Genomic DNA, 13,943 nt, shown 5'->3' with positions numbered 1-13,943 from the left:
TCGCCATACTCAGTGATCACACTGGTCAGCTTCGTGCTTACAAAATCGAAGCCACGGCGTCAGGTGTACGAGCAAACTTCCTCATACTGCCCCAAATCTCCAGTCCTTCGCACACTGTCCTGCCGTGAGGCATATATCTGCCTGTGTCCGGTCACTTGCATGGCAAGCCCATCAGACATGATGATGAATCACATTCGTATTCTGTTCACCGCAACAAGCCACGATGAGCTCCAACAAACGCCTCGAGCGAGAGGAGATGACGGAGGAAACCCAAAGCGCTCAGAAATCAAGGTATAAAACCTCCAAGGAAGGATGTGTTTGGAAGGACAACCACGACAGCATCTTCTACAGTATACTACATTCAATATCTTTTAGCTCCACCAAAAGCCCAAATCTTCAAGATGCAGTTCACCTCCACCATCGTCGCCGCCATCATGGCCTCAGTCGCCGTCGCTCAGATCTCGCTTGAGAACGTTGCCTCTTGTACGCTACTTCCACCTCTACACAGATTACTGTTCTAGCTAACATCCACCCCTCAGTCGAGGCCTACGCCAACTCCGACTGCGCACCCCAGGCCCTGCAGCAGCAGAACATCCACAGCAACGAATGTGTATTCCTGCCCTTGCAGAGCGCCCGCGTCTTCTTCTTGGAGAAGACTCGTGCCAACTGCCGCCGTGAGTCGCGACAACGTTTATTGTGAATGATCGGTATCTAATGGGAATAGTCGAGTTCTACACCTCCAACGATTGCTCTGGTACACCAACCGACACCTTCACCACTGCTCCCAGCGACTGCATCAATGTGTCGCAGAAGTTTTCTTACCAGGCTATCTGCTCTTAAGCGTGTCATTCCGGTTACGCTTATGATGGAGACCGAGTGACGACTTGGCGATTAGATGGAGAGGAGCTGGCAACAGCGCCCTGCTTAGCTGAGAAGATGTACTCAGACGACAGTCATTACAATATCCTTTCGATCCGACTTACTAGAGCCAGTCCAGTTCGTTGGCCGTGTTCAACACACGGTGCGAGCTAGGCTATATTGAAATATATCGGGTCGCTACTATCACCGTCTTCGAGTGAAACGTGACCATCGCTAAGGCGTTATGTGATGTGAGCAGGTAGAACAAATGATCCGAGGATTTTGTTTGTATGATGTGCTACTTCCACATAAAGCAAGTGCTTACTGTAAGGATATTTGACCGAGCAATATATGAAAAGAATATCTCTGCCAAGTTCCTTCTACTACAACCCAAGGATTAGGTGAGAGGAAGTCGTCAGGGAGTATGGAGAAGACATTGGTCGTATACTCAAGTCACATGGATATGACCTGGAGATACCAAGACGTCGATGATCGAAGCTCGTTGTCTGCTGTCTCGCTGTTCCCATATTTATTGCGAGAAAGCGCATATAAAGCCACTCCAGATTACACCTCTACAGTTCCATCACTTTCAACACAATCATCGCGATCAACCTGAGCTTATCCACATCTTCAATCATGCGTTTCCTCACCATGACCTTCGCACTCGCAGCGACAACCCTCGCCTCCCCCCTCACGCCCACCCTCCGCAGCCCCGTACCCAATCCCATCCCCAACGCCGGCTCCTTCACATCATGGTCGTGCTCTGAATGCGCTGCCAACAACCCCTGTCTCTCCTTTCCACACGACAACATCGTGTCTGATGAGTGTTATCCGCTCGAGCCAAATCAGGCAAGTCTGCAGGTACTACGCATCGCTCTTCGGGGCTGCGAGTGTAAGTAAACCTTTGTCCCAGCATGGTGACTGCGGTGGCTGATGAGGTGTATAGTGCAACTCTTCGACTCGGTGGATTGTTCGGAAGGCGCCGGTGCGCCGTATGTGCTTAGTGAGCCGCCGACGTGTGATCCTGTGCCGGTGTTTAAGAGGGGGTATAAGATTGTTTGTTAGAGAGGCGGGGTGTGGTTCTTGGGGAGAGTTGTTAGGTTGGAAGGACGTTTTGAAGGCTTTTGGCGTCGTTGCTAGCTATTGTTTGTTGGTATGTTGGTCGGATAGAACGAGCCTGGGTTGTCATTAGTTCAACACGTAATGATACCAGACACTTGAACTCCTGGGCTTTTCACGAACGACCTTCAAATCCTTCGGATCTTGCGCGTGATAAAGAACTCCTAGCGTGGTGACAACTTCGTTGATGGATATCATCATAAGGTCAAGGCAATCTTGCGGATGCCCTCGTAACGGAACGATCTCCGGTTCAGTAAGATGTTTGTTGGGCGACTACGTTGGTCCGTCTACCAAAGCATACTGATCTAAATTCAGTTACATAGCGTTCAGAGTTTGTCACAACACCAGACCTTGGGTTTCAGCATTGCTAAAAGAGTCGCAAAGGTTTGTGTCTACGTCGGTGATGACGCACGGAAGTACCTTCTCCCTTCGCATCCATCATGGTACTTTCTCGTGTCTTTATTAAATTCTGACCGCTCACATAGACTCTAACAACAACTTGTTTGCTACCATGAAAGCGGCTCCGAGAGCGAAAGCTAGTTCTGAATGACCGTAGGTGAGTATGCCAGAGATCGAGTTTGATTTTGCAGCTGCGAAAGCTGACGCTTTCCACACCCTCTTATTCGAGTCTGCAGCTGGGGATTTGCCGCAAGGTGACTTCTTACGCTCAGACTGCATGAAACGCAGCACCGATGCCAAGAATCCGTATCGCAGTTCATCTCTTATCACCATTCCGACTTGCGATCCGAAATTTTCGGGGTTGTGTAAGCATTTCGTGGCATCGTCCCCATTGCCCCAAAGGCGTAACTCCAGGCCGCTGCACCTGGGCCCCAACAAACGCCACACCTCCATCCCCATGGACCCGGCAACAAGTAGCCGCCAAACGAAAGATCTGTAGTGCGCATTACAATCGGACAAGACTCGCGCCCGCCTCTGAGGATCAAGTCATGGGAAGGGCCGAACAGTTTCGGTGATGTAGCGCAATCATCGGACGGACGCCCCGGGACCACCTACGTCATGGACTCTTTGAGCAGAGCCGCATCCGCATTGGGGTCAGGAACAACGTCTTTTGCTCCACACAAGCGGCGCCTGGCACATGGAAATCCATATCATTCCGACACGTTCCAGACGCACGTCTCACTATTGCGGACATTTCGGCAGTCCTGCAACAGCGGTGGGATGATTGGCCGATGCCGCCCGAGGCGTCCTCTGGATTTCGCAGCTCGATATTTCTTATTTCAATGTGCAGGTATAGGCTGCATGCTGTGCCGACAACGCGTAATCGCGACGATATAGCCTACATTAATCAGCTGCATCACAGCTGACAACACCGCGAAGATGCAGCATGAGGATGCGACTATACCGGAATCGGCAGATCTCGAAATTGTCATGCTGGAGATGCGACCCACAAAACCACGTTTTCTAGTGGCGGTCGACGCACCCAATGTGTAAGGCACGGCGATATCCAGACCCTGGACCCAAAGACCCTGTGCATTATCAATACGCGACGTCATGGGGGAGAAGTTTTCGAACGTAGCTCCAGCGACATTCATGGCACATGTAAGAATGAGCTGTAGGTTGGTTCTAATCATATATAACAGTAAGTCGCGGTAGTCTTTGTGAACACATCAATCAACTTCACATCAACTTTCATCTCTTTTGCAACAAGATACCCAAAAGCTTTTCCATTACATCACCTTTCAACGTATACCACATCACAACACACCACCACCAAGATGCCTTCTTTCACCGTCTACAAGGGCTCCAAGGAGAGCAAGATTGTTAAGTCGCAAACCACCAAGCCCGACCTCGAGAACGACCAGGTTCTCATCAAAGTCACCGCCTCCGGTCTCTGCGGAACCGATGAGCACTACAAGGGCGCTGACATGGCCCTCGGCCACGAGGGTGTCGGTGTTGTCGAGGAGCTTGGACCCAACGTGCAGGACCTGAAGAAGGGCGACCGCGTCGGGTGGGGATACGAACACAACTCCTGTGGTCGCTGCGACAAGTGCCTCACAGGTCAGGAAACCTACTGCAGCGAGCGCCAAATGTACGGCATGGCCAACCTCGACCAGGGCAGCTTTGCTTCCCACTCCGTCCAGCGCGAGGCCTTCGTTTTCAAGGTTCCCGATGAGCTCACCGACGCCGAAGCCGCACCCCTGATGTGCGGTGGAGCCACCGTCTTCAACGCCCTGCACACCTACAACGTCAAGCCCACCGACCGCGTCGGTGTCATGGGTGTTGGCGGTCTCGGTCACTTGGCCATCCAGTACGCCGCCAAGATGGGTTGCGACGTCGTCGTCTTCTCCGGATCCGAGAGCAAGAAGGACGAGGCCATGAAGCTCGGCGCAAAGGAGTTCATCGCCATGAAGGGCAAGTCTGAGATCAGCGTCAGCCGCCCTGTTGACGCTCTCCTTGTCACCACTTCTGTTATGCCCGACTGGAAGCTCATGCTCCCTGTTCTCAACAACAACGCTATCATCTTCCCCATGACCGTTTCCGATGACGACTTTGCTATCAACCACATGGCTCTTATCGCCAAGGGTATCACTGTTCAGGGCTCTGTTGTTGCTGCCCGCGCTGTTCACCGTAGCATGTTGGCTTTCTCCGCGCTACATGGTATCAAGCCTATCACCATGGAGTTCCCGCTCACCGAGAGTGGTATTGAGGAGGCGATGGCCACTCTCCGGGATGGAAAGATGAGGTACCGTGGTGTACTCAAGCCCCAGTAGATGGATGGCTTTGTATGGAAAGATGGTAATGGAAAGGTTAATGAGCGGTGTATGACTAGTAGATACCGATGATAGACTTACGAATCTCATTTGTTTGAACATATACCACATTCTGTCTTAGGTGATGACTTCTTTGTGGACACTGAATATCCATTGTCTGCACATGAGCGCGGTGATTTCCCCTAACGGAGTACATGTATCTCCGCCTCCAAGAATCCGAAATGTATAGAAAGACCCTCTCGGCCTTCTATCCAGCCCCGTGCAGTTCTGGCTGTGTGTATCGAACCCCCCAGCGCAAAACATCCATTTATGCTGGAAACAAGCGGATAAGCACCGGTAGAATATCCCTCGGCTCCATCGTCTGCAAAGCCGCAATAGCAGACCTCACATCCGTGACCAGTGTTCCTTCGACCTCAGTTGCACCACTCTTGACCCCCTTTCCATCCTGCCCCCTAGCCTCATTGATCTGCGGTACGTACGGAGCCAGAAGCGCCTGCAACAGTCTATTACCACTATCGTCTTCGCCTTCGCCTTCTACCCGCTCAGGCAACACCAAGTTTGCCATATCGACATTCCCACCCTCGCTCTTCCCCTCCTCAGCACGCACACCCATCTCCCTCTTCCCAGGCACCACCCCACCAACAAACTTGCCAACCTTCCTCTCGTACCGCTCCCTACCCAACTGTGACTCTGCAACACGCAACTCAGCCTCCCAGTCTTTGCTCAGCTTCTTCATAGCGTTCTTGAGCAGCTTCTTCTGCGCACCACCAAACACGGTGAATAACTCCCATGGTCCTGTCTTCCAGGTCAAGATAAATGACTCTCGTGCAGCGAAACTGGAGGTGGGTGTGTTGTGGTGCTCGATGACGGCGGCAAGGTATTGCTTTATGAAACGGATGGCAGCGGGAGGTATAGGTGCGTGTGTGATTGTGGCAGTGGTCGTGGTCACCCGTCCGGGGCGGTAGGAGTCTATGGTTCTACGACGACGATCGACTGCTCCTGTTCCTCCGTGTGAAGATTGACGCTGATCGCTTGACTGCGAGTGTTGAGCTAACAGCGCAACGAAGATCGCGGTGTTCCACCTCATGATGTCGTGGAAGCGTTGGAAATGGTGCGTTTGATCGAGTCGGTAGAACCAGATCGCTCGAGTGATTTCCATACTTTGTTTTTCTTCATCTTTGATGGGCCTGCTCGCGTAGCGGTCGATGGTGGCGCGATTGTAGAGGAAGAAGGGGAGCTGGATATCTGGTGGTATGTTGGGAAGATTTAGCGCCTGTGGAGTTTGATCGAGGATGTCGGCGAGGGTGACTGCGGGGATGTGGTTAGGCGGTACGCCTTGAAGCTTGTTCTTCAGCAGTAGTTGAAGGTCGACTTGATCGTGATGGTCAGGGCCTTCGGTGTTGTGCTCCAAGGCAGCGATGGCGTGTGGCATCGTGGACTTGGGTACCTCCAGGGCTGATAGTATGCGAGAGCAATGTGTCCAAAGTGCAATCCTCAAGAATAGTCGGTATTCAGCGCACGTGCGCAGATCCGTTTGCTCGCTGGTGGGGAAAATAGAAAGTGAAGGGCGGGAGCTTGCATACCTCCAAACGCTTACACACCGCCGCGGACGGAGGAGCAAACAAACACTGCGTTTCCGTCTTTCCGACCCCGCAAGTAGAAGAAGATTGTCGACTAGAACATCTTTGATGTACTATCCGAACTGTCAAGTCTCTCCTTGGTACTCTCTCCAGAGCGAGTCATTTCTAGCCTTGATCGGACGACGATTCGCAATGTCATAACATACCCATGAACAAGTCATAGCAGTGACCCTAACGGCCGTGCATAACAGACACCCTAAGCTCCGGTATCACCATGCTCATATCGAAAACAGATCTATCAGATAGGGACTGGCCGACGAGAGGTCCCTCGTGTCCATTTGGCCAAGCCGAGAAAGCGAGGAAATCCCATTCGGGGTTAAAGTAAAGGGTGCTTGGGACGATAAAATCCTTCAATAGTAGCCACTGATGTGAATGCTGTATTATCTTTACCTGCTTCTCTGGCCATAGCATTCATTGACACTCCCATCATATGGAGCGAGTCCTTCTCTGGCCATCGTATAAATCGGCAAGGGATGCGTACGCGGTAAAAGAGCAAAGCTTCCGTCGAGAATCTTGACAAACACGAAGATGCTGGGATACCTGGTTAAAGATAGGGAATGGAGGTTTCGCAGACAAGTCGGTCTATGGACTCCTGAATGGACAATCTAGTGAAAGGATATACTAGCACCCGCAAAACGTCCAAAATTGTTATCAACGATGTTTGTATAGAAAATGCGGATGTGCTAGACACCAGCTTTGCAAAGACCTTACCGCATGGGGGACGTGATGCAAGCTTCTCAATCAGGTGTTGTCCAGCTAGTGGGAACCCCAGATCTGATAAACGAGGTTTTCGAAGACGTCCATCGGTCACAGTCAGGTCTCGAGACGAATTACCGACTTCAACACATGAATTGAAAAAGAGACGAAAAAGAAATTGACAAACCTTTGGTGCAGCCCGTTGCCAGTCATGTCAGGCAGCTTCATGTCTCCTGGTGAATTAAGCTGGAGAAATGAGGTATCTTCTACTAGCATCCGCAATGTTGATGAGAGTTTCCGTCAAACAAAAGATCACAAGGAACGTCAGTAAGATCGTTGATGCAAGTTTGTTGATGTTGGTCAAACGTGCGGTTACGCGTTCGCGCCCACTTGTTGGTGGGGCAGCTCCACCGCTAGGCGCGCATAGGGAAGATGACGATCTTCAGGGTCAGTCCAGTGCAAAAGGTTAGAAGATGAGGCTGCGCAAAGTGTATCGATAGATGTGAGCGGGCCGGAAATCTCTGAGGTAGATGGGCAGATCGCGTGTTTCAGATGTGGGTGAGACGTTCGTTGATCGTTCGCAGACACGCGTTGCGCAGGTGGGCTCATGACGTCTGTCGCATGGCTTGAATGATGATCGTCCGGTGGTACAGTGGTGAGCGGTGGCTGGGTAAACACTTTCAGGCGATGGAGGGCCGATGTGGTGAGGTGGAAACAATGATGTTTACACTGATGCCACGTGAGGACATTACGCAAGCTGCGGATGGAGATGCCGTAGTGACCAACGCCCAGAAACAGCAGGCAGACTACGCTGCAGTGTAGTCTTGTCCATCTCGATGTGGTGAAGATGGCGCCGCTTGCAGCGAGTCGACGGCTCATTGACCTCGCTGGCCAAGTGCGCCACAGTCAGATGCGGCATGATTGGCATGATTGGCTGGAGAGGCTGGGTGTGGTCTATTTGCGTGCAGCCATCCGCTGGTGCCGAGAGCACGGATGGGGTCGCTGGCCAGACAGTCCAGACTTGGTGTGCCGCAGGATTCCGGATGGCATAATATTGACATCCTTCAGGGAGCGGTAATGTGCAGCGGGCGGGGATGGGCTGGGAGAGTGAAATGTCGGTTTCGCGCGTATACGGCAATAAAATTAGAGGAAATACGAAGAGCTGGGCGGACCTGGCTGGCAGACTTTCAGTCAGCGCGAGAAGAGGCCTAGAGCGTCGTCTTGATTGGCCCGACGAGATTGTTCCTGCGTGCGAGTGTGGCGAAGCAAGTGCCCCTGCCCCCTCGCCCCTGCCTCATCCGAGTGTTCCAGCTTGGTCAAAGAAGAAGGCGCGCCTTCTGGAGCCTGCGAAGACAAAGGCGTCTGGCAGAGAAGCAAGTGGTGACGAACTCAGAGCAGCAGAGCATAGCGCAGTCCGTAAATGCTCCGACTGTTCCTTGCGATCGCAAACTTGACAGCCGTTGGATGCTCTGAGGCTGGGCGCTGAGCAGGTGCCGCGCGTATTCATCTGGCCCACTCGCCGCGACCGTCGCAGTCTCGCTCCCCTGAAGCAGCCGGCACGCGGTGCATAGACCTCAGCTCCTGCGAGCTGGCATCCTCTTACCATCCGCCCCATCTCCTGCTCTCCTCAGGCACTTTCCAAACACCAGCGTTAGGTGACGACGAGAGCGCGCTGAATCGTTTTTATTGGGTTGCGTGCAAGTGCTGATCGCGCCCGTCCGGTCGTTTACACATATCCCCTTCCTTGTACTAGCCCTAGCGTCGCCCAGCCGCCGACAGACAGGCCTCTTCGCCTCGCTGCTTCCCGGTTTCCCTTCCCCAGTTGTCCTGCGCAACCACCTCTTTCGACATCACCGCCCATTCGTCGCTCCCGACTGCCACTCGCTCACCCGCACCTTCACCCGCACCCACCGCTTCTCTTCACCCCTCCAGGACGCAAACGAACCCCATTCACTGTGACTGACGGACTCCCTCGCGCCGCTGGTTTGGCCGACCTCCCTCCGCAGTACTCGTAAGGAGTACGCCCGCGCCTGAGTGCCTCGCTCCGCGCACCTAATACACCACAACAACACCGCCCACCATGAAGTTCTCCCTCTCCAAGTCGCTGTTATGGCTCGCAGCCATCGCGGCGCCCGTCGTCTCGGGCGAGCGCATCATCGAATCCAAGTCGCTCAACCCGTGCATGTCCAACTCCAGCTTCTCCGCCACCCTCTTCAACGTCGCATTCACCCCCAGCAACCGCAGTCTGGGCTTCAAGATCGAGGGTATCTCCAACATTGCCGGCAAGATTGAGGCCGACATCGAACTGCTCGTCTACGGATACTCCGCCATGAACGAGAAGCTCGACCCCTGCGGTCAGAAGGAGCTCGAGGGCATGTGCCCAATGAACGCCGGACCGCTGACTATCAAATCCAACATCGACATTAGCCAGGACATCATGAGCGTCATCCCAGGTAAGAAACGTCCAAAGTTGCTGCCCAACCCCCCTAACACCACACAGGCATCGCATACACAATCCCCGATCTCGACGCAGTCGTACGAGTCAAGATCAGGTCTGCAGAGACCCATCAACAACTCGCGTGTGTAGAAGCAGAGCTGTCAAACGGACATTCGGTCGACCAGAAGGCTGTTGCATGGGTGACGGCTGTCATAGCGGGTCTGGGTCTCATGGCATCCGCTATAACGTCTGGACTGGGTCATTCCAACACCGCCGCGCACGTTGCCGCCAACGCCATGTCGCTATTCGGTTACTTCCAAGCGCAGGCCTTCATCGGTCTCTGCGCCGTCCCTCTCCCACCCATCGTGTCCGCCTGGACCCAGAACTTCCAATGGACCATGGGTCTCATCCGTGTCCAATTCCTCCAGGATATGGCAACATGGTACCAGCGTGCTACTGGCGGAAGCCCGACCACCTACCTGTCCCAGCTGTCGTACATCTCCATTGAGGTCCAGAAGTCGAGGAAGATGAGGCGTGCGCTGGACTTCACCACCGGAGCTGTCGGTCGCCTTATGGCCCGTAGTAACGCTGCCGCCACCGAGGCACAGGCTGGAGGAGACCGCTTGGTTCTCCACGGCATCGAGCGTGTTGGTTTCAAGGCCAAGATCGAAACGACCAACATCTTCTTCACCGGATACACCTTCTTCGTCATCTTTGTCCTCTTTACCGTGATCGGTGTCGTGGCTTTCAAGTACATCTGCGAGGGTCTAGTCAAGGCCGGCAAGATGAAGGGCGACAAGTTCGTCGACTTCCGCAACGGCTGGCAGACTGTGCTCAAGGGTATTCTCTTCCGTGTCGTCCTCATTGGCTTCCCGCAGATGATGATGCTGAGCTTCTGGGAGTTAACTAAGCGTGACTCTGCTGGTCTGGTCGTTCTGGCTATCCTTTCTATGCTCACCATGATTGGTATCCTTGCATGGGCTTCTTCCAAGGTGGTCCGAATCGCCCAGCGCTCCATCGCCATGCACAAGAACCCTGCATACATCCTCTACTCGGACCCTGTCGCGCTCAACAAGTGGGGCTTCCTCTACGTTCAATTCAAGGCGGCCGCCTACTGGTTCATCATCCCATGGCTCGGATACCTTCTCATCAAGGCCATGTTTGTCGGTCTTGCGCAAGGTGCATTCAAGGTTCAGGCTATCGCCATCGTTCTCATCGAGGCTGCGCTGCTCGTCGGTGTATGTGTCCTTCGTCCCTGGATGGACAAGAAGACCAATGGTTTCAACATTGCCATTGCTGCTGTCAACTTCCTTAGCGCCTTCTTCTTGTTGATGTTCACCGAGATCTTCAACCAGCCTGTAAGTAACCCTCGCTTCTACCACTGTTCCCGACTAACGTTTGTAGGCTATCGTCACTGGTGTCATGGGTGTCATCTTCTTCATCATTAATGCCGCCTTCGCCCTGATCCTCCTTCTCATGCTGCTTGTCTCGTCTGGATTCGCTCTGTTCACCAAGAACCCCGATACCCGCTACCAGCCAATGCGCGACGACCGTGGCTCCTTCATCAAGTCGCAAACCCAGTTGACTACTGAGCTTGATGCCCTCGGTGCGACTGCTCGTGGTGAGGGTAAGGGCACCCACCCATACACCGGATCACGAAGCCGCATTGATGACGATGACGACTACTCTTCCGAAGAGCAGCGCCAAATGGCTGCTAAGGAGGGCGGCTTCAACGAGCACTATGCTGCCGTGCCACCACGGAGCCAGGGCAATGACGGAACTGTCTCACCAGCACCGCCATCCTTCTACGAGCGCCGCAGCCCAGCACCATCATACCGTCCTGGTAGCAACGGCCAAGGTCAACAACAGTACCGACAGGCCAATACCTCAAGCCCATGGCAACGAGGCGCAGGATACGATAATTGACGCCAGAGCGAGCACGAGGAGCAGGTGGGCCAAATCATCGATTCGTATCATCGCTCCTCAGTCGCTCAGCAGCAGCAACATCAAAATCAACAAAACAGGTTCTGAGCTATCTATGCGTTTTGTGCATATCTTGGGTATCCACACCAATATACTGTAATCATCAATCGAAATGGGTTCACATGGCATCAGTGCAGAGGGCGCAATCACACGATTACCCATCATGAAGCCGGCGTTTTCTTCGATCTCTCTGTATCCGGTTGGGCAGAGAGTGGTACTTTTGGGGTTTCCGTTGACTGATCAGCATGGAGGATGATAATACCTATATCCATCTCGTATATATGTAGTCTTTGTACCCCTGGCACTTCATCGGTTGCTCTTTTCTCTTTGTGTATGGGTGTCCTTATCTCCTTTGTTCAAGCAATGGGCGCAGCGGAAGACTATTACCAATTCCCTTCAGCGTTTCTGTTCGCAGCGTAGTTCCGTGGTCCAGTGTAGGACGGACAGTCGATCGGCGGTGGCTCGGTGAGAAGGAGATAAAGTAGCAGAGCAATGAATCGTCGATTATCCAAGTTGATCTATCTTCTCCCTTCGCACCTACCGTGGACTTGATAAGAAGCAAATTTGAGCGATGATATCTTTGACCCGAAGGATGGCTAACCCCTAAGTATACAGATCAGATGGTTCGCAGCGTGAGGTTTGGTCGGGCTCCACTCTCGTGCATGGCGGCTATTCGAGGTTGGTAGATTGGGCTGTCAAATTTCGCTTATCAGCGTTGTACATGCCTAATCTGGCGTGCGCGATATCAACAGGATGGATCTGAAGATGACTCCCACGTTTTGGTGAACGGGTGGCTTGAGGAATCACCCGATGGACAGTTGAGCAGCACAAGCTCGATAGCCCCCACATGCAGCCGTGTGCATCTAGCGCAATCTGCGAACTATACGTGCGGTCGATAAGCCCACGCCCGTTGTCCTAGTCTTGGTTCGAAAGCTTGAAGCTCAGCTACGTCAACAAAAAACACTTTATTGAGCTACCGGCATTTCATCCGGGGTAGTTTGTTCACGATGCTTGATGCCGCAAGCGCAGAGCAGGGGGCGTCGGCGGAGTTGCCCCAGTTTTCACAGTAAGCGCTGACGAAAGAAGGTATAACGAAGGTCACGATGCAGGATGAATCTTTTCGGTGATGACAGCATGTAGTAGATGATCTTCAGCCGCTCAGCTCATCTCCACGTTTCGCTGTCATGGTGGCTCGGACGGGACGGCAGTCAAAAGATACACCAGCGATGTGAGCCAACGACAAGCTAGCGATAACTCACGATAGCTCCACAGCCTTCACGATCTCATGACTTAGCTGTGACAAGTGCGACAAGTGCCGCAGCCCATCTCCACCAGCCACGGTGTCAATAACGACGTCACAGAAAAGAAGCACCGAAAGTCTCCAGAGAAGCTCCGAGCAAAAACGTCAAGTTTCGCATGTCCATCCAAGCAGAGAGCGCGAGGCATGGCACGCAGCCAAACGTGTCGCACACAAAGGCACACCCTGGATGGGGAATGGTGAGGTCGCGCAGCCCAATCAAACCACGCACGTTCACCCAGCGCAGGCCAGTAATTGGGGACCCGTAGCCAAGGACAGCGCGCCATCAGTGCGCTACCGCTCTTAGCCAGCTGCGCGACCACCCGGCTAGGAAAGACGTGTGAATGGATGGGCTTCTGGAATCACGGAGGTGTTCCCAGGGGATGCGCTTTGTCTCTTCCCCCCCACCGAATCATCGGCGTCCAACAGCGCTGGCTAAGATTGCTATCGCGTTGGTACGGGTAGGGATTCCACGAGTGCCACCCGTCGTCCCCGGATACTCCGGGGCGCAGCGCGGTTCTTTGCTTATAGACCCGTTTGCAGGTCCCGATCGCTTTTCGACTCATCGACACACAGCCAACAACGCTTTGGCTGCGGGCCTTCCGCACGCGCCGCCCATCGTTTTATTGCGACTATCATCGACAATGCTTCTTACTCTCTAGTAGGTTGCGCGGTAGCCTGCTTGTGGATCCGTCCTCTTATCTCGTGTACCTTTACCTGTAGCACTATACTATCTCCCTTTCTTTGTTGGTTCCCATCTCTCGGTTCCAGACCCAGGTTTGACACGCCCCGTTCAAAAAGAGACGTCCACTCACCTTTTTTGCTTTGCAACGTTTCTTGTCTTGTTTGAGAATTCGTTCCTGTTTCGCATCGTCTCTTCAAGTTCCCTGGACCTTTCCCTCCCGCGCTGTTGCTTCAAGCTTCAGGCAACAGTTCTCCACGCGCTACTCGCACGCTGTAACTCTACCGCGTGACTTGTCAAACTTGAACATCGTCAAGCAACTCTTACTGTAAAACGAACATGGCGCAACTTTCACGGTTCACTTTCCCTGCTTCAAGGGAAGATCCGCCGATAGTCGAATCATCAGCGACACCACTCACGCAGAAGAGGCAACAACCCCAACTTCACCTGCTGACGTACAGCGCATCAAGCCAAGATCATACGATCGGTGCGTCTGACA

At 53.3% G+C, this 13,943-nt stretch overlaps 4 protein-coding genes across 4 annotated transcripts; 3 read left to right on the top strand and 1 right to left on the bottom strand.

Moving 5' to 3' along the window:
- Nucleotides 1-401: 401 nt before the first annotated feature.
- J4E78_006057 (uncharacterized protein) lies at nucleotides 402-700 on the top strand (the record flags this gene model as incomplete). Its single annotated transcript, XM_049366671.1, has 2 exons — nucleotides 402-483; nucleotides 540-700. 2 exons carry the CDS (start codon nucleotides 402-404, stop codon nucleotides 698-700), a joined length of 243 nt encoding a protein of 80 aa, XP_049221377.1.
- A 3,013-nt stretch (nucleotides 701-3,713) lies between these two features.
- J4E78_006056 (uncharacterized protein) lies at nucleotides 3,714-4,709 on the top strand (the record flags this gene model as incomplete). Its single annotated transcript, XM_049366670.1, has 1 exon — nucleotides 3,714-4,709. One exon carries the CDS (start codon nucleotides 3,714-3,716, stop codon nucleotides 4,707-4,709), a length of 996 nt encoding a protein of 331 aa, XP_049221376.1.
- A 307-nt stretch (nucleotides 4,710-5,016) lies between these two features.
- On the bottom strand, nucleotides 5,017-6,141 carry J4E78_006055 (uncharacterized protein; the record flags this gene model as incomplete). Its single annotated transcript, XM_049366669.1, has 1 exon — nucleotides 5,017-6,141. One exon carries the CDS (start codon nucleotides 6,139-6,141, stop codon nucleotides 5,017-5,019), a length of 1,125 nt encoding a protein of 374 aa, XP_049221375.1.
- A 2,984-nt stretch (nucleotides 6,142-9,125) lies between these two features.
- On the top strand, nucleotides 9,126-11,408 carry J4E78_006054 (uncharacterized protein; the record flags this gene model as incomplete). Its single annotated transcript, XM_049366668.1, has 3 exons — nucleotides 9,126-9,498; nucleotides 9,546-10,840; nucleotides 10,887-11,408. The coding sequence occupies 3 exons, from the start codon at nucleotides 9,126-9,128 to the stop codon at nucleotides 11,406-11,408; spliced, it is 2,190 nt and encodes a 729-aa protein (XP_049221374.1).
- Nucleotides 11,409-13,943: the final 2,535 nt, after the last annotated feature.

The sequence above is a fragment of the Alternaria triticimaculans genome (genome assembly GCF_023758025.1).
Source record: "Alternaria triticimaculans strain BMP 0046 chromosome Unknown scaffold_8, whole genome shotgun sequence".
Classification (NCBI taxonomy): Eukaryota; Fungi; Ascomycota; class Dothideomycetes; order Pleosporales; family Pleosporaceae; genus Alternaria; species Alternaria triticimaculans.
Note: the sequence above shows the minus strand (reverse complement) of the source record. Positions and strands in the feature narration are given on the sequence as shown.